Source organism: Seriola lalandi, unplaced genomic scaffold (assembly GCF_002814215.2).
Source record: "Seriola lalandi dorsalis isolate HSWRI2012SDOR001 ecotype SW California unplaced genomic scaffold, Sedor1 jcf7180002054963, whole genome shotgun sequence".
NCBI classification, from domain to species: domain Eukaryota; kingdom Metazoa; phylum Chordata; class Actinopteri; order Carangiformes; family Carangidae; genus Seriola; species Seriola lalandi.
Genome location: NW_019525514.1, coordinates 604,047 through 630,802, shown reverse-complemented (window position 1 = coordinate 630,802; position 26,756 = coordinate 604,047). Strand labels below are relative to the sequence as shown.

Below are 26,756 nucleotides of genomic sequence, written 5' to 3'. Positions count from 1 at the left end.
CCATGCGCCTTGTATTCTATCCACAACAATCATTAGTGCACCGTAGTGCTTCAGTCATTCAAAAAATATGTTTCCTCTAAATATAATATAGACAGTGACTACGTTTCTACAACATGTTTTTGTTGTTGCAGTTTAGTTGTATAAAAATTTAATTTCTAGGAGACAGGTTGTATCTTAGATAGTAATATGGAAAAAGGTAGGCCACTACATCTTCCTGTGATTCCTTGCATGGATTAGATATCTGCACTTTTGCAGCATCAGTTCAACCTGTACCCTGTTCTACATCTGCTCTTAACTTTATTAGCAAAAAAAGCAAAGGAGGCTAATGGGGTCATTCTCTCATTAGCATGTAGAACAATAGGTGCCAATTTATGTTTCTGTGTTAGGTGACCCACCCCCATGCCCCATGATAAACTCAAACCATAGCCTACATGCCTTGGTGCTATACAGAAAAGGTAGTCAAATGAACATATTTCAGCACCATAGGAAATTAATAGCGACAACCAATAACATACACACACACAGAGTGATTGGAGAACAAAAATTTAACTAACGATACACAACATGAAATGCAAAGAAAGTAATAATCACTGCCACTGCAAGTGTTCAGTAAAGAGGCACACATGAACAAAAATCATAGACCAACTGCACAATCCAACCCAAACAAGTTATAATAGGCAATGTTGTTACACACTGAAAGAAAGTATACCAACCCACAGTCAAAATACAGTCAATTAACCATCAACACCAACACATAGGGCCCACATAGCCCACATGGCTACATATTCTTTTTCTTTTTTTTTTCACTCGCCATTGACGTTACTTCTTTATAGGGAAAGTGCCCTTGTAGCTGTGTGCTTGATGTATTCATCTTCATGACATATTCTTGTGACAGTTCAATACAGCAGCATGGTTCAGTCTTGCCTGTCCCATTGTGGACCAGAGATCTTAAAATTACCTTTCTGAACTTCAGGATGTTACATTCAAATTTTACATGTTAAATGCAAATTTTACTAGTTTGGTGATCTCTGGCACATGGTCCTCAAGTGCTCTCCCTGATCACCTCTCAGGAAGTCCACTACATCTTGAAAGAATAGTTAGACAAACTCTTCATCATTTTTGCTACATCCATACACATAATGCAGTGAGTCTGCATGATATTTTTGCAGTCGCCCTTTTCAGTCACACAATCCTCACCATCTTGCATGTGTTTGAATGCAGAAGGAATAAATCTGTAATCCAGGGATTCCGATGCTTTCTCCGTGATAACAAAATACTGCTATTGTGCCTGATGTTTGAAAGCTGTGTGGCAACACACCTCCATCTTCCAATCAATGGGGCATTTTTCTTGGTCTTGGCACATCGGCTCTCCATGGGTTGTGCTGCTGAAGTAGTGTTTTCCCAAAATTCTTGGAATCTTTCTTCACAAAGGTACTTTATGGCTTCTCTGAGCATGTCAACTATCTGTCTAGCTGTAGGTGCAACTGGCTCTTTTGGAGTGCAACATTGACTGTGTCCATGCAAGAAAAGAATTTCAGCATGAGTTTCAATGAGAAAAAAGAGATAAAGTCCTGCTGGTGCAAAAGCAGACCACTAGCTTTATCGCTTGTGTCACCTCTGTCCTTTAAACTCAGGTCCTCAAGAAATTCCAGTAGTGTGTTGTAGTTTGCAGCAATGGATTGTAAAGAAGCCTTTGACACGGTCACTTGGACCCAAGTGAGTTGCTTTGGGAAATTCTGATGCATGCTATCATGTTTTGGGCAACATATGCACAACCAAAATCAAAACATGTAGGCCTATAGTGCAATGGGTGTATTGTTCTTTTTTTTCTTATAAAATCCAAACAAAGTTTTTCTGGCTCCAGATTTTTCACCACAAAAAGTAAGCAGACAGACACCTGCTCTTTTACTGTAATGTTGGCTGTCTCGTCCATACTCACAGAGAAAAACTCAGCACACTTTATTTCTTCAATCAGCATTCTCAGCACATCATGGGAAAATAATTGATAATGATGCTCTTCTTACGAGCCAGCCATGACTATAACTCTGGGATATCTTTAGCTCGCAACTGGGTCAAATTGGACTCCTCATTCGTTTTTACTCGAATGGACAATCCCTGACACAAAAGATATTGGACAGAGGATAGAATTGTCAACAAAGCTACTCTGGCATCAGCCATCTGTTTTTTGCGTACTGGCAGAAATAGAAGCGGCAACATTTACACCCACATTAGCAATGCTTATTGCAGCTCGATGCAGTTAACTTTTCGTGGAATCAGATTTTTCATGTGTTGTTAATGGAAGGGGGGGGACTTGTGTCTTTACTGTCCTGCAAGCTTCACAGAATACCTTGTTTTTTGTTGTGTTATAAGCTATCCATGGGTATTTTATTTTCCAGTTAGCTTGATTTGTCCGTCCTTTCTTTTGTCCAGCTTTGCTACTGTGGTTTTTGTCCATTTTATAGAGGCAATATCTCTCTGGTCAAAATAAGTTTCCAGTCAGCCTTGCCCTGTATTGGTGTTTAATTTGACTACGCTATACCGTGCTCATTCAGTGTGTCTGTCAGGTGGAGTGTGGTAAATGCGAGATTGCATCAGATTGGTGGTTAGATTAGGGGCAGGGGCCTGACAGTGAAACAACAGCCACAGCGTTGTCTCCATGGCTGATCCAGTCAAGCAACCATTGTGTTTGGGTTATCATATCAATGTAAAATTGGCACCAATGTTACACTCCAGCACATGAGTCTTGGCATTCTCCATGGGTGTTCGGGTTTGGAAGCACCCACAGTATTAGTGCCTATGTGTAGAACTACAGTTTTGTCTCAGTTTGAATACATTAAAAACATGATCTGATTTATGAAAAATCCCTAAGAGTGTAACTATGATACTTTGTTTACATTGTATGTTTGAGTGAGTTACTGTTTCAGAGTACCTTGTCCACTTGCATTTATGTCTTTATATACATATACAAATTGGTGTGTGTGTGGCTGTGTCTGGATGTGCTAAGTATACGCAGCCATCAGCATGTGTATGCATGCTCTGATGTTTATGTGTGCTGATTCATGTGTGTGTCTGTGTGTGTGTCTGTGCATGCCCACTGATGCGTATCTCTCCAGGTACGTTGCAAGCCTCCAGGGATGAGGAGGTGTTGGAGGTGAAGACGGGTGATCCGGTGCTTCAACAGCGACTGCTGCTCCACGGTGGTGGTCATGCCTCGGGCTCCAGGCCCTCCCAGGCCCATACCATTGCCAAAACCCAGGAAGAGGCTAGTGCTGGGCTGGGAGGAGAAGGTGGATTTGAAGCAGGGAGGATGGTAATGGGCAGAGAGAGCACTGTAAAAAGTAATGCTATCCTTTTATTTGATTTTGTATTATGTGGAGAGGCATTATGTTAGTTTTGTCAGTATTGAATTTCACTTTTAAATTTCGTATGATACTGTGAAATGTATTTGCTTTGTGCATACATAATATAGAATCAATCATTAAAGCTAAGGAATTGTTCCAGGAAGTTAATTCAATTTTTTGTCTGTTGGTGAATAGACAAAACATTTTTGTATAATACTGCAGTTATTCTTGATAAACATTTGAACATTTTTGATGCCACTGTATTACTTCTTGCAGTGAGGATAGCTGAGGAGGTGATCCCCCACTACGCCCAGCAGCTGAGGGAGCGTGTTCAGCCTGACATGATCACGCTTGGCAGCCTTTCACTGCAGCAGGTCAGGGCTACAAAGAGGAATATCTGTGTCATCATTGCATACTCACCAGCACATCAGCCATGTCCATTATAGTGTGTATCACTGGCTTTGGCTAATGGACCTAGAGTGCGTTCATGTCTGCGTGTACATTTATCTGTTTTTGTCTGTTCAGAAGGCAATGTGTCTATGTGTTTTACTTACTTGGCTTCCTAATTTTCTTTCTCTTTCCTCCCATATTTGCTTCTTTGTTCTACTTTTTGTCCCTAACCTTATTTCTCCTCCATTAACTTGACACAAGTTCTGCATTTCATTTTCAGTACTCAAGGTCGCAATCTCAGCTGAATGCACTCATGTGAAATTAGATTTCATACAACATGCATTCAAGGTATTTCAGAGTTTATATAACTCACTCATCCTCACCTCAAAAATCAGTGCATGGATTTCGATACAGAACTCCATGATCTAAGGATATCCTCACATAATTAATTTATTTGTGGAGACAGTTCTCTTCTGTCTTTGAACTTTGTTTTGCATTTGTTTCTGACAGAAGCTGAATTTTTTTCATTCTTTACTAATTTTGGGGACTTTTCAGGAAAATAGAGCGTGACTACCTTTTTTTTCCAGCTGGGGAGTAGGGATTTTGCGAACTAGCATTAAGATATGAAGCTTCTTTCAAAACAAGTGTTTGTATTCCATCAGTCAGAAAAAGAAATGGGAGTGGATACAAGAAGATGGGGGTTCCATTGTGTTGGTAAATCTAGATCGCAGAGAAACCCAAACATCAACGCATGTGTACACAGAATACAGAACTTCTATCCACTGTATTTATAGTTATAATCTCACTTGAAAGGAGAGTAGGAGTATCAAATTATATGAATAGGAAGTAAACTTAATTGGGAAAAAATGGTTCAGCAATGTCTTACCCTCAATTGGAAACCACAGCAACAGTTGACTCATTCTCTCTCACTGGATAATCAGTGGCATCTACTGTGTACTGTATCAGTATTGGGATCAGTGTTATCTTATTCTGTCACAATATGTGTGCGCTCTCCTACTGTTTCCACACCCACCTCCCATTGAAAACACATTATCCACCAGAGATTTCACATCTATTTTAAAAATAATAGTGTTTTTCTTCTTTCTCTATTCTGTTGTACAAAGCCTCTACAGAGCGAGACGCTGTCACTTAGCAGTGTCGGTGCGTCTGAATGGGGAGAGTGAATGTGCTGACTGAATGTAAAACTGGCAGAAATACTCATCAAACGCTACATGTCTTTAGGGTCTGGCTCAGTATAGATTGCCTGCAGATTGCAGTTGCTCCTTGTGCTCAATTCTGCTATTATGGAGCACTGCACTGTTTCATAAAGCTGCCTCTAAAGAAAGTCTGCATGTGTATTTACATGTATTTTCAGCGAGCGGCTCTGAAGGGACCAGGGAAGAGGAGACAGTGGGCAAAGAGAAAGAAGAGAATAATGGCTTTCTTTACTGGTAATGTTAAGGTAAAGGTCCATGTATTGTACGTGTGCTGTATGAAGGATGTGTTGCTTTTTTAGTTATAGGTCTAACCACCCTCAGGACATAAACTTTGAGACTAAATACTGTTTATAAGTCTTTTATGGTCTTAACACATTAATCTTTTTTTTTTTTTTCATTCCATAACAGAAACCCATCAAATTCTTGATGGTTACAAATTTGGCTTAAAAATATGTCAATACAGTCAGTCACAGAAATTAATATCTCACGATATAATTTAGACTGATGTGGTGTAAATTGTAAATGCCGATTAGCTGATAAAGTTAATGATGGTTAACGCGTTAACTCTGTGTGTTAATATATCCACTTTAATATTTCAAAGGATCCCTATTCACAAAGAGACTCTGACGCAGCAGGAGAGGAAGCACCACAACCCAGGCTGAACACACTGCTTGAGTGGTAAGTCCAGCCCATTTCATATTTCTCTCCATATGTACAATTGATGTCACATGACTGTAATCACTACTTGTGTGAAAACCATTTGTATTCCCACTGACGTTCAAAAGGAATGTAATTCATATATACTCTGCATGGTTTCTCCTGTCAGCAGGAATTGCATTGTGGGTAGTTTGGCTTGGGGGAATAGAAATCTGTTCATGTCATTGGAGGCTTGGAGGCACATCAATTCTTGGTCCATCCACTTTAGGATCACACATCACATCTCATAGCGAGAGCCCCATAGGCAATTCACTTAGCATGTTTAAGTTTTTAGTAATTATGGACTACCATGCAAGATGACATGATAAAATCAAGAAACTACTGTACACATCAGTATCTTCTCCTGTGTTTGGTTGTTTTATGGGTGGGTGGTTGTCAGACACCAGCCTTGTCAGATGAATGTGGATCGGAGTTTGGCAAGATGACCTCCTCTCGACAGCCTCGAACCCTGTAAATTCCTTCTGATATCAATGGTGGGTGGCTATTAGACATGGGAGACTTTCTATGCATCACCTAGGGCTACATCTGCCTGAAATTGGATGAGAAATGATTTCACTTTTTTCTCTCCCCAAGCCTATGAAAGAAAAAAAAAATAAAGACGAGACGTGGAGCTGACTTGTGGTTTTTGTAACAAATGTGTAATTCATTTGTTTCCACTGTTTCTGATTTAATGGAGGTCGAGTAATTGCATTAGGAAGCACACTGTGCCTTGTTGTGAACTGATGAAAGCACATGTAATACTTTTGATAGGCGAACAGAGAGGAGGGAGAAAAAAGAAAGAAAGACCCAGTGCCTGCCTTTGATGCCGAGCATTTATTTGCTGAATTATCCTTCCTTTTACAAGCATCTTATCCCCAGTCACAGGCAGGCCAGGGCCCCTGTGATATTGCTTTATTTTGAGGAATTAAGAGAGGTGGCGAGGAGACAGAGCGAAGCAACCGTTTATTACATTACCACTGATAAGATTGAAAGGCAGAGAGAGAGAGAGAGAGAGAGAGAGGGGTAGGAAGGCCAGGTGGGGGTTTTTGTGGTGTTATTAGATTGAGTTGATACAGAGTGGAACAACAGACCAAAATGCAGGTGGCTGTTAACAGGGTTAGCTTCCTATATTTGTGCGTGTTGTATATGTGAGTGTGTCTGTGCACGTAGCAGCAGCACCATCGAAAGCCCGTCACGCAGAATGCTGGGGGAAGGCCAAGAAGAAGAAGCTATGGCCAAATTCGACCAGATGACAAAGCTCCCAGAGTCCTCCTTTTCAACATCACAGCCCATGTGGCAGGTAAGGTCTGTTAGCTAGTGTGGCTGTGGACAGAGAAACACACACTCATAGGAAAAATAAAGCACACAAATGGGAAGTGACATGTCCCTTAGTCTCTAAAAGGGTTGATTCACAGTAGAAGATACTGGTCCTGGTGTGTCTACAAATCTTTAAAAAAGGCAGGGTTGTTTTTTCAAAAACAGTAAAATGATGAAATTATGTGAAATCCTGTGCTGAATGGGACCTGAAGTGGGAGGTGGAGGTGGGAGAACCCTAAGATCTGGTGTAGCAGTGTAGTGGGGAAAAATGACTCACCTCAAAAAAATTCCTAAATTGATTTACCGTACCACACCGGTAACTAGCAAGACATAGCCAGGTTGCACATAAAACAGCTATTTGTTGAGCTCGTTTTGAAACGTTAGCATGTTAAATTACTTACCACTTAAGAAAAAAGCTACTCTGTTTATGCTTGCTCCCCTTCTGTAGCTTGCTAGATGCTAAAAATACAAACACAGCATGATATAGGCTTCTTGTGTGTGTTAATGTACTGACTTCTGGATACATATGCGCTCATTGGCAATAATGCCAAGCTCCTGAAAACCGTAGAGACAAACGCGTCAAGTTAACGGAAATAAAAACTTCATCCTGTCCCGACTTCCAGAATAAAATGTTAATTTTGTACACGCACATCACTCCGTGCCAGCGCAATGAGCTGTCAAGAGAGAGAGTTCCTATGTTTCACCAGTCATTCTGGTGTGCAAGTCCAATGTGTAGAAGTGCTGAAATCAAGGACCACTTGCATTGATAAAATTCTGGATGCCCTGAGTGGCGCAGAATTCTTCCCAGCAATCGCCCTCACAAGTCACTACCAAATTAGACTACATGAGGAGGATAGAGACAGCCTTTATTAGTACCTAAGGATGATCTTCGAGCTGTGTTATATGCCCACAACATTTAAACACCTGATGCAGGCTACAATGAGCGATTTAGTATTGGTCACCAAGTTTCCGCCTAAGGCATAGGTACAGGATCATGATAAAATAAGTGAAGTGAGTACTGTAAAAGAGCTTAGGTCCTTTTTGGGATTTTGGAGTTACTAAAGGAGGTTTTCCCAAATCGCAAGGCCTCTTCACAATGTAAAAAAATGCTTTTGTCAAAGGGTTGCCAGGTCAATAGTGTTTAAATATTCTCAAAACTTACATACAGAAAAACCATGCATGTTCATGTGATACAAGTACACAGAACAGATCAGTAAGCAGTAAACCTTCCTTGCGAAGGACCGTTTCTGCTCTGTTCACAGAACAGTAGCCGCAATCGCACAGCATCCTTGTATACAATTGGGGTTACACGACAAGGGGCTGTCATGAGCACTCGTTCAACCCTGCCTATGCGCTTGCACCAGCTCATCACTTGCTCACTCGTGAAGTTGACTTTTGAGACTTTGGAGGCAGGGACAGTGGCTGGTGTCTCCACTCTGTCACCTGTCAGCACCTGTGTATGCATATAACCTTACCTAGCCTTACTTGTTGGATATACACCAGGAGAGTCTCCAAGATGCATACACAAGAGCAAGGAAGTGTGCTGAGCAGTAGGCTGCAGAAATAATAGCCCAGAAATAGGAGAAGGTACTGCTACCATACTAATGGCAAGGTGATGTCACCATGCAGCCTCTTCCCACTCAAGATAGGTTTGTTGTCAGAGTTCATGGATCCAGAGTTTGTGCTGGTGGAGGACTGATAAGTCAGAAAGCCACCCAGATGATATGGCTGAGAATGTTAGGGTAGAGCGTGTGAAACTGTGGAGCTTCAGTTAGACGTCAGGCACAAGGAAGCGGCAGTACCATGGAACTAATGACTGCTAAGGTATATATATTTGCCTATGTGTTGTATAAATATCCTTAAAACATTGGCAAAATATAAAGATGGTTTCCAGTGTCATTACATTAGAGTATAATTAAGACAGAAATGTAAGGCTGATGGATGATTTTGTATTCTTATAGTTTAGTAAAATGTGTTAGGTGTGGGATATCCACCACACCTAGGGTAACACTAAAAAGCGGGACAGCGTAAGCGGTTATAGAGAACACTGATGGATAGAATCCTCTCATATGAACAGATAAAATGGAGATAAAAAGCAAGATTAAGCTTTTGCTAGGTAAAGTGTTTCAGGAAAGGATGTTCATAGAAGATATATCTACTTCCTTTTTTTTTCACTAGTGTTTTTAGGTACTTTAAAGTGGAAGATGAGTGTTATCTCTGTGATTATCTTGAACTCTGAAGATTATAGAATTAATGCTGTTGTCTATTGAGTGCAGTTGAGGAATAAAGGTAAAAGCAAAGGATTTTGTTCTGTGTCTGGCCCCATCATTCATGACCAGGCAATATATTTCAATATTTTTTTCCTGCTTTGTGTGGAAGGTGTCTGTGGTTTTATGAATCTAAGTAACAGGAAAGAGGAGTCTTCGGGGGTGAAAAACAGGAGCAGAGAGAGAGGAGAAAAATGAACCAAGTGGGAAAGAAGGAAGCAGCAGCTTTAGCAGTAGCATCTCCAGCTGTGGGAGGAGTGTGTTGTTGTGTTGCATCTGGGGAAGAGACTGCCATGCCACCGTGCTGGCTTAAAGATGTAATGAATCTTCAGTCGGGGGCTTTCCTTCCAGGGTGACAACTGGCTTTGAGGAAGGTTGTAAATGCAGGGGAGATTGTGGTATAATTCCTCAGACTGGCATTTGTGCCCCCCAGTCACCATTCGATTATCTCCCAAATTGCTGTGTTTCACTGAGATAAAGATTTTTTATGGCTTGCTGACTTGAAACAACCGGCACAGGCAGAATAAGGGGCAAAAGAGGGAGAGGGAAAGAGAGAAAGAGAGCGAGAAACCAATGGCCAAACCTGCCACGCATAGTAATTTCCTTTGGTAAATGACAAAATCTTTGTTTATTTGACATTTCCCTAAAATTACTGCAGCGAGATGAATCTGAAATATAAAATGTCACATTTGGCATGCAAAACTATGAAAATATATTTCTGTGCAAAATTCATGGAGGCATTTAATTTAGAATGTGTTTAATAACTAAGGCAGCCTGCATCAGTAATCCTGCCTGGAGGTCCCAAAAAGATTGTCATATTTATTCTCTCCTTTCTTCACCCCCCTCCTTCATTCTGAAGCCAAAAAATTTTAAGGGTAAATGTTCATTGTTAATTAAGATTTACTAATTAAAATGAAAATAATTAACGAGAGAGCTTAATCTCTGAATATTAGCCCATACTTAGAAAGAAAAGAAGTTTTTGTATGCAGCATTTCCTGTCTCTATTAAGAGTACATTTTGTGTGATCAGTCAATGTGTGGAAAGCCCTGAAAAGATATTTCAACGAAAGGACGGCCGCTTGCCAGCAAAACCACAGAGGATGCCTTGCTCAAGCCTTTGATCTCATCTGTAGGAGTACTGTAATGTTATGGCACTTTAGGCACTACTCAGGCTTGGGGCAAACAAACCACCTCTGATATGGAAAATTGGCTCACTCCACCTTTTACCTTCGCCTTGCTGTCTTGACTGTCTGTTACGATGCCTATGCAAGCATGAGGGCTAGATAATAACAATACCCATTAAAGACATACATAGTGTATATTGGACACCGGTGTGATGTCATTATTTTTTATTTCTTTGCTTTCTTCTCTTTTTTCCACTTCCTCCTCTTTTTTCCAGTATGCAAGCACACATGTCTTTCAAGTGATGGTGTATGAAGGCCCGCATTCAATCCCCCCACCCCCCCACCCCCACCCAACCCAAAATGTAAGCTGTGTGGGCTAAACTGCTTTGCCACCAGTTATACTAATTTCACTTTTGCCTAAAATGCTTTAGTTGTTTTGGCATGCAAAGATGCTCACAGTAGGGAGATTGAAGGCATTACTGCAAGGCTCAGCACACACCTTCCCCCCTCACAGATTGGCAGAGTAATGGGCACCACCAGCTGCTGCTGCTAGGTAAATGTGTTTGTGTGAGTGTGAGTGTGAGTGTGTGTGTGTGTGTGTGTGTGTGTGTGTGTGTGTGTGTGTGTGTGTGTGGTGTGGTGTGCCTGTGACAGGGAGAGGACTGAAGACTGTGACAACACTGTGCAAAAATACTGTTAAACCGTAGACTGTAAAACAAACACTGGACACACTATGAGTGCGTGGTTGCTTGTGCTTGTGAGCACATGTAGCCCCTGAGTGGTACTGTCATTGATTAGAATCAAGGGCTTTAATTGCCACACACATTTAAAAGGTACCCTTGGGAGTTGATCAACACAGTGTAAATTTGAGTACATTAAAATAAATGGGCATTAAGAGATGCAACTTTAATAATAAGAGAAAAGCAGTGCCAATGTTAACTCTTGCCTCTATCACATCTTTTCTGCTTCTGGAGTTAGCACGCTAGGCAGGTAGCGACTCACTGTAAACTGCACTGAAGTCATAGCTCTGCTCAGAGGGCATATTATAACCTCTTGTGTTGTAAACACAACAATGGCTGAAGCTCTTGTCAAGTGACAATCATCACTCAAACATAAGACATCAGTGCCCTCAGTAGGTATGGTACTGTAGAACATGTACCGTCAAAATTTTTGGCATCGACATGGTTACGTAAGTATCAGTTCTTGTGACATCCCCATACTGAACGTATGCCATGCATCCCAATCATGTCATATAGAGCTTCATTCATCCAAAACAGGCTTTTACTTTGAAAGTTATCCAGCCAGCCAATTACACTTAAAATTTATTTTCTAGGAGTTGAACTTGAAGATTAGTTGGTTGTGTACTTGAGAAACACACTTAACTGCTAAATTGTTAAGTGAAGATCGGTAGATGGAAGCTGCAGCTGTACTGGGCATGTCTTACATACAGTAGACTGTTTGACTATGCATCTGGAAAGAAACACAAACCTTGTTCATCAAAGATACATGAAGTCAAAAAGATGACTCCAAATAAGTGGAGGATTATATCATCAAATACATATTTGATATCCGGGCATTATTTAGAGGTTACGAGTTCAATATGAAGAACCAAGTAATTGTATGTCTACTGATGGCGGCAACAGAAAAATGTCTTCCTACACTGTGGCCATGCTTTCTTAATAGTAAGTAATGTTTCATGGTATGGCCTGCGTACCATGCAGGAAATGTGGGGGGAGTGATAAATAAACTCCTGATGGAAGTTGTGGTTCAGGGGGGATGTATATTAGATAACATAAGTTTTGTCAGTGTGTTAGCTCCACTCTGTCAACAATTTGTTTGTCTTAGAGGCAGGTGAACTATTTACTTTTTGTGTGATGATTGATGTTGATGAGATAATTTGCAACAATCAACTAACAGGCATGACAATACTAGCTCAATGCAGTTGATAAGCAAATGCAGATTGGCAACATTTACCTGCTAACTGAAACTATGGTCTTATTATAAGGACTAGAAAAAAAGTTGATAAGATCTTACAATGAGATCTCATGTTCTGCACTTTGTGTGTTATAGGTGAACCAGAGCACAACTCCCCAGCCTGTGGAGGTGTGTGTGTGCTGCCTAAGAGCCACCAGAGACAAACTACCCAGGGGCCTCTACACTGTCAGTGTGGCCCTGAACAGCCGTCTGGCGGGTTCAGCCCTAGCTTGGTGCAGTAAACAATGGCCTGTGTCCACTGAGCCGACTGAGCATCGGGGCCACTTCTACAACACGGACTTGCACATCAACCAGAGCGTGTTCATGGTGAGGAATTTCTGATGAGATGTTGGAGAAAAGAAACTGTAAAACATGAATCATGATACTGTAACAATTTGAAAACCTGAGTATTTTAAGATAAAATACAGTCCACAGGACGTCAAAAATACCTTGTTGTTTATCTGAATTTAGATGAATTGCTTAAAAAGATGAGCCAGAACTCCAGTGTGCCAAAGCATAGATAATTAAAAAAAAAAAAAAAAAAACATATCTGTATTGGTATTCACAACTAAAGTTGCAGAATTTATAGACACTGAAATGTTTTCATTCAACACGGAAAATCAGGTTGTGATTTGCGAATTTTATTGAATTTTATCAAATAACAACCCTTTCATTTATATGATGCATGGACAAGCTGCTTTGAATATTTGAGTTTTTTTCTGTTTCACTAACAAAATGGAATAAATATAAGCATGTTATCTGAAAGCAATTTTGATATTTAGGGACCCTGAATTAAAACACTCACTTCCAACGACATGGATAAAGCCTTAGATGTGAAATTCAATGGAAATTTTTAGTGAAATGTGATCTTAAAGACAAACAATTCCCTCAGATAGAAGCAAACAATAAAATAAGCTGTGCTAATATGACAGAACCTTCCATGCTGCATGTTTAGTTTTTTGTTTTTGCCGTAGTATTTCCAAATCCCTCTTCCTCTTTCTGTTTCCCATGGTTTCATCAGTTGCAGGGAAGATGAAGCAGATTCTAGACTGAATGGGTTATGAGAAGTTATATTACTGTAAAAGATGGCATATGAAAATATGCCACACGCAGCCTCTAGGTTTTTCTCCGGGAATCTTCATATGAATAAAACAACAACTTTTCAAACATGACATTTAATCCATGCATGTAAATCAAACCCAAGATCAATTATTCAGTTATATAAGGAAGTAATGTTTTATTGGAATTGAAATGAAGTACAAATGCAGTGAAAAATTTAGTGTCTTTTCTACATGTCTTTGAGCATCTGTAACTTAGCTGAGCTGGATTGGGGGTTTTGGGTGGGGGTTAGGCTGGGGGTTGGGGGGGAGCAAAAAAAGAAATTAAATTATAGAGAATTAACTCATATAAGAAAAAAATCTCAAACTCTACTTCCAAGGCATAATGAAAGACTAAACATGTTTTCACATTTAGTCCTTTTGATGAACCAACTCAGCAGATTGCATTAGATAAAATATATGCACATTTCATGACCACTTTTCTGAACCTCTTCATATGAAGGAAAACATCCTCTATAGAAGCTGCAGTAATCTTAAACACCAAATACACATTTAGGATGGTTGATATTGACCGGTAGATTAGAAATCCTTGTTTGTGTTTATTCATTGACGTGTGCAATACAGTACAAAAGACTCACAAGAGAAACCTTAAAACAGAAGGCACTTAATCCGGTGTCCCTCCTGATCCCATAGAGTTTTGTACCAGCTCAGAGAGGGCTTCGTCAGTGTTCTGATAGCAACTCTAAAGGCCTTAGCTGGAGCATTTAGCATATGTGGACACTGTCAATGTACTGGTGGGCGTATTCACTGCTAGAGCATCCACATAATATTGTCTATTGGCTCCCATCAAACATAAAGGATGGGGTAAAAGCTGGCATAAACTGAATGCAGACCTGGGATCTGATTCAGGGGTAAAAAAAAAAAAAGGTTTAAGTACAGCATGATAAATGCCTCATGTCACTCTTCCTTTCCTCCTTTCCTCCACAAACCCTCAGCTGTACTTTAGAGACAAACCTGTTGTTGTTGTCCTCATTGATAGTGGTGGAAATGCTGATCAGATTTGTCTCAGACTATCAGGATTGGCTTGGATGTTTTCTCTCTCCTGTTGCCCACACGATAGCATGCAATTTCAGGAGTGCTTGCAGTGCCTTCGAGGAGGAAATAAGGAATTATTGATGGTAGGAGGAAGCCAGGAGCTTATTTTCCTTTCCTCCCTTTCTCTCGCTCGCTCTTTTTTTTCATTCACCCTTTGCTTTGTGTATCTGGCTTTGGATTTAGACACAAACAGTGCAGTTCAGTTGGAGATGTCTTGGATATGCGGGCAAGGGGGGGTACTTGAGAAGAGTTGAGCCTACAGTCTTTGTGCAGTATTCACACCAAATGCACAGATGTGTAACATTCAAAATTTTAAATAAAAGAAAAATGATGAAAAGTTCTTGTAAGTATGTTTTGGGATCCATGATTTACTCTTGTATTCTGTCCCTTTTTTAATCTTTTGTCCTATGTTTTGTTAACTGAGCAAGATGAGTTGGACATTTGACAACACATTTAATCATCTTTCACAATGATTGTAATGATTTTTTCCTCACCCCTTTTGTGGTCACTTGCACTCTTTTTTTATAAATAAATATATGTATATATATTTTTAAACAGAATATTTCCAGTTATTTTAGAGGCTCCTCCAACCACCAGACATAGCCCTCTGATGCACATAATCCAGTCTCACAACCCTCACAGTAAAACCTCACTTCCCACATGCGAACATATGCATGCAGTACAAGCACACAAATGACTATTTATGCAGGTAGTATTTCTTACAGTAAATTAATAATATAGAATATCCTCAATATTCATAATCTGTGTTATTATTCCATAAATTTGTGTCCTGAGTCATACAGTACTGCCGATCATGCATACCAACAGCAGCATGAAGGTGGGAGGGATACGCATGATTTATGTGTTAAAACAAGTCCTCTGCTTTTTCCATTACAACTAATAAAGGGATAAAATATTTCCACCCAGTGATGGATGGAGTGGCACACACCTCACTGTCAGTTCATTTTTAAGCAAACCCACCATTCTCTGAGCAAATACGAATGTTTGCCTTTGACTGCTAAAGCACTAATACATTTTGCTTCATGCAAGTTACCTTTAATATCATCAGTTTGATTGATGATGGCTTCGCTGTATCACAAATTCACTAACTGTAAATCCATAGCCTACAACGGCAATCTCAAGTTCTCCTCCACCCTCTGTTTGTTGTCGACAGTCTTTATCACTCCAACATCTCCTTTTAGGCAATTTGTTGAGTTGGACCGGTAAGAATGGCAGTTAAGAAAGCTCTAAAAAGAACATGGAAATAAGTTAAAGGAGGATTCAAGTCTAGGATGTAGATTAAGTGGCTCCCTGAGGGCTCCTGTCCTGTTAGTTACCCTCTGTGTTTCTGTTTGTCATTGGCTTCGTGGTTGTGAGCAAGTCTATGCGCGCTTACTCATCATGTGCCTGCAGGCATGTGTTCACCTGAGTGGAACTGTGAGTGACTTGTGCCTTTCTATGTTTCTGCAGATCTTACCTGCAGCCTGCGAGGTTGTCCCCTCCATGGTCCTGATATTTCAACTCATTGCACTACGAGGAAACAGCAGCCACAACTCTGTAGTGGCTTGGGGGGCATTTCCTGTTTGTGGCCCAAGCTTCAGTCTGGTCCAGGGCAGGTGGGTCATTTGCAGATCAAAGTTAGCTGTTGCACCTCAAGGACTTTGTATTTATAAAAGTATTTATGAGTATTTCAGGTCATATAATCACTATGATTACTGGCAAAATACAGCACATGAAATTATAATTAATCATCAGATTAAATAATTTAAATATAAAAATATTTATATAATAATATAATTTATAAAAATAAAGTAGCCAAACTGAATATTCAAGGGCATTTTGCTCATCATGCATCTTGTTGTACAGTGACTACTACTGGTTATGTGTCATCAAACCAGGTTCAAAACTCCGCTTCTCAGGGGGGAGCCCAACACACAAATGGACCAGTTTAAAAAAATTGAAGACCTCATCTCCTCTGATCTCGACCACTGGCTGTGCAACATGTACTTCCAGGTGTGTGTTTGTGTGAGTGATTAGAAAACATGCATTCATGATTGTGTGCATGTATAGGTTATGGTTCTGACTAGTTCTGAATGGTAAACTATATTCATATATGTGTTTGTCTGCCTCTTTTGCATGTGCATCTTTACCCCCAATCTGACACTCCCCCGTATTTGGGAGGCAACATGGTTGATCTGGACAGATGGGGGTTTGCGTTTTGGATTTTCAGTGATACAAAGCTTTTATAGAGAATTTGGAATTTGGCCCCAGAGGGCGAACAAGAACCACATCTTCACCCGGCAGTTCTGGATGCATGTGAGCTGCTGCATTGATTAGATTAGTAAACATATTATTTGAATTAAATACCAGAACAAAGCTCTCTGTCTGGGGTTTGTCTCTTCATTTGTCCCTTTTACTTTGACATGTTGTTTGTATTACTGCATTATCATTACAGTTGTCTACAATTGCTTTGATTTCTGCAGCCATATTTTTGAACATAGCATGTACAATATTTATATTAGTCACATTTATGGTCTTAATTGAATTATTTTAGGCCATTATGACACACTATGACAACTACTTATAGTAAGCTATATCTGCAGTTTGATCACTAACACCTGCAGTGTAATTACGCACACATGCTGTTTTCCCACAAACTATGGTGATGCAATGGAATAATATGAACATAACTACTAATGACATGAACTTGAAGAGGATGTATTAATGTTCACTGATCCCATATGTAGACCTGAAGCACATGCAGGCAAACCTACCTCCATGTTTGTTGTGTTTCAGGTTAAGAGGCTCCCGTCTGAAGCGTCTAGGGGTCCAGAGTGTGGCCTCACTGTATCGATACCCCCTGCCAACCCCCCAGTCATGCCCCAACCTGAGGTCAATCATGACCACCCCCAGAGCCATCTGCCACTCCAGCCCCAGCTCCTATCACCGTCCCAGCTCTGTGTGCAGCCCATTCATCCCCAGCCCCAGTTATACCACCAGCGGCAGCCACATGCAGGCCCCAGCAGCAGAGCAGGAGAGCCCGCTGTGGTATATTGTCACCGGGGGTCTCCTCTCCACCTGTCAGCTGATTCTGCTTGCTCTTCCTCATCTCTGCCAGGTAGGGGTCCAATGTTAAAACCCCCAACTATGCCACAGTGGGGAGAAAATGTCACCCTAATGTCACCAGCATTGGGATGGGAAGAGTGGCAGGCGTCACTTAGAGCAGTTCTCTGCTGAGGTGAATGTGCTTGAGGGTAGGGTTGGGTAGAGAAAGTAGACTAAGCTTGACAGAGAGTGGTTACATCAAACAAAAGGTGTTTTCTCAGTTAGATTTTATGCAAAAACCTAACAGATATACTGTAGCATTAGTGTTGATTCAGGGAAATCCAGTATTTGAGCAGCAAGCACAGACACTGATAGACCCAGCTGATAGACTTGTAACACATTTAGATAAAGCTTTTTGATAATACACCTCCACTTCGATATGTAAACAAACCCTCTTTGGTATTGACATGGACAGCTTTATCTAAGCTAATAAAATGACACCATTTTGAATTTTAAGTGTTTCTTTTTTCTTTTATTGTTGTACTGAAAATATGTATTGGCCAAAATTAGCTGTACCACATAACAGTACTCATAATACTGTTATCAAGCTATTTAAAATATTGCGTGAATGGACAGTGGGTACTCTGGCTGACACGTTTAAACTCAGCTGAACTTGACTGTTAGATGTTAAGATGTAAAATAAATACATATGAGAAATATTGGCAGTCTCAGTGCACCTTACATACATACAGGGCAATGCAGTTTCATTCATATAGTGCCTAACGAAGCAAAACTGAATATATTTTGACAAAGGGGGCACAAATTGTTGCATGATTTTGGCATTATATGTGGTGCTTTGATACACTGATTAACTGCACAGTAATGGAATACTCATTATTATTATTATTATTATTATTTATTTATTTATTTATTCATTTTGTTTATTTGTTGTTTTTTACCTTGGTAGGCATTGCATTGCTAGATAGTACATGTTACATTAAAGAAATGCGTGGACTTCTAAGTTATTCATATAAAGTAGTTTTTGGTATCTTTCCTCTAGTGGTTTTGTAATGTAATCTGATTACCTTTATTTCTTACCATGGAACAGATGATGAACTGATTTGAAATAGGAAATGAACCAATGTGTCGATTACACAGTGGGTTAGTGGTTAGTGTTTCCTCACAGTAAAAGTGGTCTTTCTGTGTGGAGCTTGCATGTTTCCCCTGCATGTGATTTTCCAGTTTCCTCCTACAGTTCGAAGACATAGGTTAGGTTGATTTGAGACTTAGCATTCCCAGTTGTTGATTATATTACAGTGTCTTAGCCCTGTGATTGACTGGTGTTCTTTTGCTTTTTTCAGTGCATGCTGGGATAAGCTCCAATATGATTCTGTGTAATCATCAAATCATCAAATGAGCAGATCACTGATTCTGATGTTGTTGTCCTGCTTATCTGGGTCCAGGGAAGGTCACACAACAATTGTAACCACATCTAAAAGTGGTTAATGACTTATGTTAATAGTTTTTGTATCTACTTACTTGTTTTAAAAACACACTTTTTTTATCTCCCAACTAGTTTCATGTCATCCAGTATCTTGGTCATGGCCAGAAATCAAATACAGACTCATTTGGTATTGATCTACTATAAAGACGACTGGCTAGCGTCTTTGTTATTAATACATCCCCCTTTTTTTCCTTTTCTTTTTTTGGCATGCACAGCTCATCTTTATTTAACAGTCCTCAAAAGTTTCTGGGGTGCTCTGCTTTAAACATCACACAGGCTTTTTAATTACAAATGAGTTGTGACAGGTCTGCTGGGTAGCACCCTGGCCCATTTTAAACATGATGCCGGCTGACAGCTTGGCAGTGTTCTCCCAGCACTGAAACATGTGGAAGAAATTGGTCTTTTACATTTCACAGCTTGTCGCTTCCTCCGCCAGCTGACCTGTGACCCCCCACAGAGATCCTAACGCCCACAAGGGAAGTGTCCCCAACAAACTGACTGCCTTTCCAGAGAGAAAGAGTACGAGGGAGGGAGTCACTCACTATGGGAGATTTATGTTCTGGCAGACAAGGCAAAAAGTACCAGGTTTCTTTAACACACACGGCTGCATACTGCATACACACATGCAGCCAGGTGAAGAGGTTGCTTGAGAAGTGAACCAGATCCGAAGTGAACCAATGGATCAAAAGGTGTCCTGCACAACACCACATCCACAACGTTCCCTAAGACAACCTGACGTTTCTGTCTCATTTGCATACAGATCCATTCTTTTTGCATTACCTCTGGAGTGATTTACGGCGTTTTTCGATGAGGAGATTATGAGAAGGTTGAAGGGACCAATTGGACAGACAACTTTAACCTTGCCAAAAATGGAAATCCAATTCAGTGAGGAAAAGAAGAACAAATTATCCCCTGTTCCTCAGTCCTCCGTCAAGTCTGAGGGTTTCAGGCATTTCCTTTCCATTTCATGCCCTTCTGTTTCTAATGTGCGCTGTGTGGAGATCGCTTTCTCTGTTCATGTGACGGCAGGATTTTTGTCATTACCCATTTGTCTCAGAATCACGACAAGTATATGGAGACCTCTTGTCATTGCGATAACGTACATACAGCTGAGCTTGACAGTAAGACTGGAAGTTTGTATTCCTGAGGCCTTAAATTAATTAATCCCCATTGAAAAATGGCAGAGCGTGGTGAGGTATCTATTACAGAATAAAACCTGACATCCCACTCCAAGATAATAACTGACAGGTTTTGATAAAAAAAATCTGAAGATTACTGTATGTGCTGTTGTGTGGGCATTGATGTTGTGTGTTGGAAGATAATAATTACCTGAGTTGAATCGTCCAAGCATATTGCAGTGTATTTGGATTTTTTTACATGGAGATTAGCTAGAGGCATGCTGGGTTAAGTGACCTTTCACATTAACTAAATGATCCAGTTACATTGGGTTTGTTTGAACCCAAATGACTAATTAGATTAGCATCTTGTTTCATGATTGCATTTTGTGGATCACTGTGGGCATGCAGATGATTCTGCCATACTGTATCACTGCTGCAATTCTCTACTTTTTTTTGTTTATTTATTTTTTTCACAAATACATGGTAACATCCATCCCCTTGAGCACAGATGGTGATTTCGAGGATTCCTCATCTAATGTCTTCTTTGGAGCGGTGCCCTGCACTTTCAGGATGTGATCCCCTCCAGGCCGGTCCCAGTCATCAAGAGTTTCAAACCACAATGTTACATCATACCCTCTCAATCAGTCGCACTCACCAATTAATTCAACAATGTCTGGATTCCGACTGGATGGATTCAACCTTTGAAGCCTGTTTGCAGAGATGCATATGTGAACCCTCACGGTGGGAGTAGTAAACAAGGCAAAAGGACCACACATGGAGGATGAATATGGAGCATATGGGACAAATATGCCCAAAAGTGACAGTTTCTTGCTTCCAAAATGCACTGATAATTTCCAGTTTTTGTGTGATTATACAAGTGCAACTCGTGTGGTTCAGTGAACATGATGACTGTATCATTGAAACTGTAACACAAGATCCTGATGTGGACTCGGGGGTAATCCAAGAGTCACTGACCTTCGATCCCTCTGTAACTTTGGACCAGTCATCAGGCAATTAGAGGCCTAGGTGAGCAAGAACTGCCATCTCAGCCTGGTTGCATCTCACCAGTAACACAGTGATGGGATCTCAACAGTGTTACAGCCTTCAGGCTTTTCTCCTTCCTTGGCCTGTTTTTTGTGAGTAAGCAGGAGAAAAGGATGTGTGGAGCTGTTGAGTTATGCATTTGTGAGGTACACTCCACACTCACTTTGTGTGGAGCTGTTGAGTTATGCATTTGTGAGGTACACTCCACACACACTTTCACATGTACATGTATGCAATATTAATATTTTTGTTTGTATGCCTTTCTGTGTGTGGGTGTGTCAGTCCAGTGTATGCACTGGATGAGTATGTGTGTGTGTCCTGATCTTAACACAGCTCAGAGCACAGGGGATAACAAGGAGTTTGTTGTTGGCCTTGAGTGCCCGGAGAGGCTGGAGTTGTGGCAGCTCCAGCACTCTTAGTTCATGGACGTAGCCCTTAGCTGTCGAAGCTGTCGAAGCTGTCGATGCTGCCTCTGTGCTCATTCTGGTTCCACAGAGGCCTGCCCATTAGCAAGTGGGGCTGGGTGTAATGAGTGTGTGTGTGTGTGTGTGTGTGTGTGTGTGTGTGTGTGTGTGTGTGTGTGTGTGTGTGTGTGTGTGTGTATGTCTGTACAGTCTAAAAAAACATCCTAATCCATGTGGGTCTATGTTAGTTCATGGTTGCTGTTGTTGTTGCTAATATAGGCTGAGATGTATGTGTGTGTATGTCTGTCTGTGTGTGTGTGTGTGTGTGTGTGTGTGTGTGTGTGTGTGTGTGTGTGTGTGTGTGTGTGTGTGTGTGCGTGTGTTGCAAGGGGTTGCTTTGCTCTCTCTTAGACTGTCTGCATAGAAATGTGCTGAAATGTAATATTGTATATAATATAAAAAATGACAATATAGTATAAGTGCACTTCTAACTAGAATTAAAGTTAACTATTAAAACTATTCACTACAACTTGAATGAAAAAAGGTTGATTTCAGATGTTTTAAAAGTTAGTAATGCAGAATAGGCAAAATCTTATTTCTGGATAAATACAAAACTCCAAAACTGACCAACATCTCACATTTTGTATTTTTGAAACAAATATTGATTGATTTTAATGCTGCATGATATAGTTTTCATGATATAACTCCTTTTGCTTTATATGTACATTTTTTTTGTTTTTTTGAAGCACCTTCAGAGTGTGTGAAAACTATCTAGCCTGAATCTACTTGTCTGAGGTGAGATTATTGGAATCTTAACACTGACATAAAATTGAGTTTACAATTATGTAATGTCAAGAAAATTTATAAATTTAAATTATTTTATACTGAGAATAGAACAAACACTCTACTCAAAATGTTTATGACCAAAGAGGAGGTGTTTAAAAACTACATAAGTGTTAGGTTGAAATCTGATTTCAGAGTCTTAAAATAGTAATGAGCAGTCTTCCTGCCATTTAAGAACATTTTAACTGTCAGAATGATTTCTGATGTGTTGCCTATATTTAAATTATTATTGCTAATATATCTAATCCCACAGCAAGAGAAAAATTATATCATCGCACAGGTTCCCACATGTATCATATAGATGTGACTTGTTCCACAGGGGGAAACAAAGTTTCACACAGTGAGATTTTTACATGTATCAAGCTAAGGTTTACTTAATTACAACCTCCAGGCAACGCAGGAACCCTTTTTTAAATTCTGCGAATGTTAATATGCTAAATAATGCAGATCTCCGACTCTTCAAGCATGAGACACACATCTGGCGGCTTACCATTTAAATTACAGCAAAATAAAAAAAATAGGAGAGAGTGAGTGAGACAGATAAAGAGAAAAAAGAAAAAGAGGGTGAGGATGAAGAAAAAAACTTCCAAAGCAAAGAAGAATGGGAAAATGTATTACAACCAAATTCAATTTTCGCTTTTTCATCATTTCTTATTGCATACATTAGGTTGTTGTTGGGGCTGGAAAAGTTCAGCTCTGAGATTGTTGGAGACAGAGATGACTGTGCAGTGGGAGCTCTATAAGTTAACACTCCTACTTCTCTCTGTACAAAGACAAAAATGAGCCTTTGTTGCTTTTTGCAAGTCTCCAGATAGTACACCAAAACATCTTCACTACCTGCCTCAGAGTAGAAGAACAAGACAAAAGCAACACTTGCAGTGTGTTCAGAAATGCAAAGAGAATTTTATTTGATTTCATAGTACACTGCGAACAACATGTTATTTAATAGTTATTCTGCTTGAATTGCTCTCTGTTTTTTAAATCTCTACAAATGTGGACTTTTCACTTATTTTAGTTAAATTTTTAATTAATTTTGCATAGCTAAATGTAAACCTTTTGACTTTTAGTGAGGTGAATTAGATTATTTTCACAATTCAGAATGATGATTTATTTCCATTAATGTTTTGTAGATATTTTATCAGTACTCTTGCTACTGTACACTAGTAATCATTTCGACTTTGTGATATAAATATTACTCAGCCACCCCTGAGCCTCACTATGATTACTAGATGGGATTTTGAATGAAAACAAAACATAAACCTTCCCTTGTTTTTCACACTCACTGCACATCACTTCTCTTTTTTGGGATGCAGGGAAGAATTCCTCCTCAGGAGCCATTTCTGGAAACACTGGAGAAAAGGGTGATCCATGCAGGGTGAAAGCAGAGGGTGGGATTCACCACAAGGTAACACTCTGATTCAAGGCTAAGTGTTCCCACCCTTGAAATAACGCTTTCCCTTGCCTTCCCTTTCCGCCCCACACACCTCCCTGGCTTATTATCTAAGATTTGTCAAAATACATTTCACACTAACAGGTATTTTTCAGCCTTCAAAGCCAGTTTTGATCTGCTTGTCAAGCCAAAGCAGCTCAAATTCTGTGAAATCAGCAATGCCAGCAGGCCTCCCTTTTTTTCTCCAAGTCACTCTAAGTACGCCTCTTCCTGTGCTACAGAGGACTTAAGCTAAATTAATCAAAGCCAGCATGTTACCTGCCATACTTTGAAGTGGTAATTGCAAAATTACTCTGTGTGCTGATCTGGCATTGCAGCCTCCCGGTCCGCCCCTGCCATTGTGCCTCTGCTGTGGCCTTTTGTTGTTGTGATGTTTTTGTTGAGGTATTTAGAAGCCTATGAACATCAGGTCCCTGTCTCTCACACACATACACACATCCTCCCTTCCTGCCTTTCTCCTCTGTCCCTCCAAGTCTTCTTACTAACCTCCTTATTCTGATGTACAAGAGGCTCTTCAGGCCACCATTAATCAATGGTGACCTGTTAAATAAATGAGTTTGTTGATATGAGGTTTTATTTCTCTCCAGCCTCTGTGGAGAGTTTTTTTTTTTTTTTTCTTCTCCTCTTGGCCCTATCTTTTAAACCTTGCTAACTCTGTCAAATGTCGTAGTGTGGAACCCAGTTGTCTAATGATTAAGTGGAGTGATCTTCAACCTGCCCCAGCCTGGGAGTGCTAGGGATCAGATTTCAACCCTTCAACCTGCAGTGCAGGCCTAATTAAAATGAATTTTCTCCAGGCGACCACTTTGCCCAGAGGGCAGGAATCCAGCTATATACGGAATCTGCTCTTAAGGTATTGCATTAAATTTATTGTGGGGAGACACCGGAGAACATTGTGGTTTATATATCTCAGGCATTTTTTTTTCTCTCTGCTTTCTTTCCCTCTCCTTTCCACCTTTTTATTGTGATCATCACTCTGGAATCCAAGTTTGCTTTGGCAAAGATTGCCCTATGAAAATGGATGGAGCCTTTATGGAGCTCTTCCCATTTACTACTTCTTGTGCCTAGTTTATCTCAGAGGGAGAGACAGAGAAAGAATGAGAAGGATGGAAGAGAGGAAAAGATGAAAAAAAAAAGGAAATGGAGAGAGGTAGAGTGAGACAGGGCTCGAAGAAAGAGAGAGACTGCTAATTCCAACTGTGGATCTCATTAACATACATCAGCGAGTATTTCACAACTTCAAGCAGAAAGGCACTAAGCCCACCCAAGGGCAACACAGGCAAGACTGACAGGGCCAGGGAATGCAAGCCTTTAACATGTTGGCGGCTTAACAAATAATATCTGCTCCCAAGTACCTTGGTGAAATATTTAAAACCCCACTTCCTAACTCCATTTGACTGTGTTTATAACGATGACAGTAAATGACTTCTGTGGAAAAAAAAACCTGTGCCAGCTGCTCAAATATCACATATTCAACACCACCGTCACTGTACACACATTTCCCAAACGAACTCAGCTTGAATGATGGCATGCCGTATGCGATTTTACTATCATTCTTGCCTCTTGTCAATTGAGGCGCGGTTGAGATATAGGAGAGGCTCCAAAGTGCCACGCACACTGTCACTGTCACCGTGTGCATCCCCCAAGATAAATTCAGAGGCCTGTTTCCTGCTTTGATTACAAATGACATCCGTATGTGATCTCCCCGATTTCTGCTCCTCACAGAAGAAGCCAATCAAGAAGACAAATAGCTGCGGCCTCAGCATGAGCAGCAGCAGCGCACTGCCTCGGCAGGCAGACAAACAGAAGATGCAGCCTTCAATGGAGAACCTCTCCACGGAGGAGCTGGAGGAGTATACATTTTCCCTACAGTAAGTCTCACCACTCATTATCCTGCCTCAGCCTCGCAAAATTCAGACGTGAAAAAAAAAAAAAAAGAAAAGAAAAACTATGGGTGACAACTGGTTACTGTGCGTCACAGACAACAGACAGTGATGTGCATGGCCTCAACCAGACAGATGCTGACAACAAAATGTGCCTAGAACACGTCGTGTACAGATGTAGATACAGTAGTCACAATGTCTTCAGGGGAAATCCTGAGTTTGCACCTGACATAAATTTAATCTTAAGTAGGATAGTGTTAATTTGTTAAAATACAAAAAGTCAGAAGCAAAGTTTCCAAAACCTCATGTCTAATCTGTCCTAGAAAATGGGAAAGCATGCTTTGTGAAAATGTGAGAAAGAAGGTAAATTATTTCGAACAAAAACAAAAGATTTTCTAGATTGCATTCTAAATAATGCCACTGCCTCCTTTTTGTCCCTTGATCTGCATTTGAATTAAATCTGATTGAAATGTCCAGGTTAAAAAAAAAAGAGAATTCTAAGTTAAATTTTCATTTTGTGGTTTACAGTTTTAAGAGAAAATAATCAGTCTTATTCAAACTAATTTGGTTTATAACAATATTGCATATGACGCCAACACAAACATTGCTTAACCCAGTGTGTCACTGTGGTTTAGCTGTTCCTTACTACTCTGACCAACAAAATGCAACAAAGGAGGTATGTTAAAAAAAAAACTCTTTATAATGGCTTACAGCATTTGATTTTAATGAGAAAACGGGGATGTATGAAATATAATCAAAGCAGAAAGCACAAAATTCCAAATATTCGGCCAACAAACTTGTTAAAAGCAGCAAGGTGCAGCACTGTCTGCCCCGTGGAGCATCAAAATAGGCTGAGAGCAAAATTGCTTATTTCAATGAAAAAAGTCACAGGTATTTGTTTTTATTTGCACATCAACTAAATGAAGGGGAGGGGATTGCCCCACACAATACTACACTTGGGGCGGGTGTGTGTGTGTGTGGGGTGGG

General features: G+C 40.2%; 1 protein-coding gene across 1 annotated transcript in view; it reads left to right on the top strand.

Moving 5' to 3' along the window:
- The window catches only part of ofcc1 (orofacial cleft 1 candidate 1), an 89,598-nt gene that overhangs the window by 7,101 nt on the left and 55,741 nt on the right, over positions 1-26,756 (top strand). Inside the window, exons 6-16 of the mRNA XM_023395458.2 lie at positions 3,114-3,338; positions 3,618-3,715; positions 5,107-5,193; positions 5,550-5,626; positions 6,818-6,944; positions 12,422-12,652; positions 15,949-16,094; positions 16,377-16,491; positions 17,275-17,596; positions 23,750-23,841; positions 25,612-25,757. Of these exons, the coding sequence (XP_023251226.1) occupies positions 3,114-3,338; positions 3,618-3,715; positions 5,107-5,193; positions 5,550-5,626; positions 6,818-6,944; positions 12,422-12,652; positions 15,949-16,094; positions 16,377-16,491; positions 17,275-17,596; positions 23,750-23,841; positions 25,612-25,757 (1,666 nt within the window). The remainder of the gene's footprint in view (positions 1-3,113; positions 3,339-3,617; positions 3,716-5,106; positions 5,194-5,549; positions 5,627-6,817; positions 6,945-12,421; positions 12,653-15,948; positions 16,095-16,376; positions 16,492-17,274; positions 17,597-23,749; positions 23,842-25,611; positions 25,758-26,756) is intronic.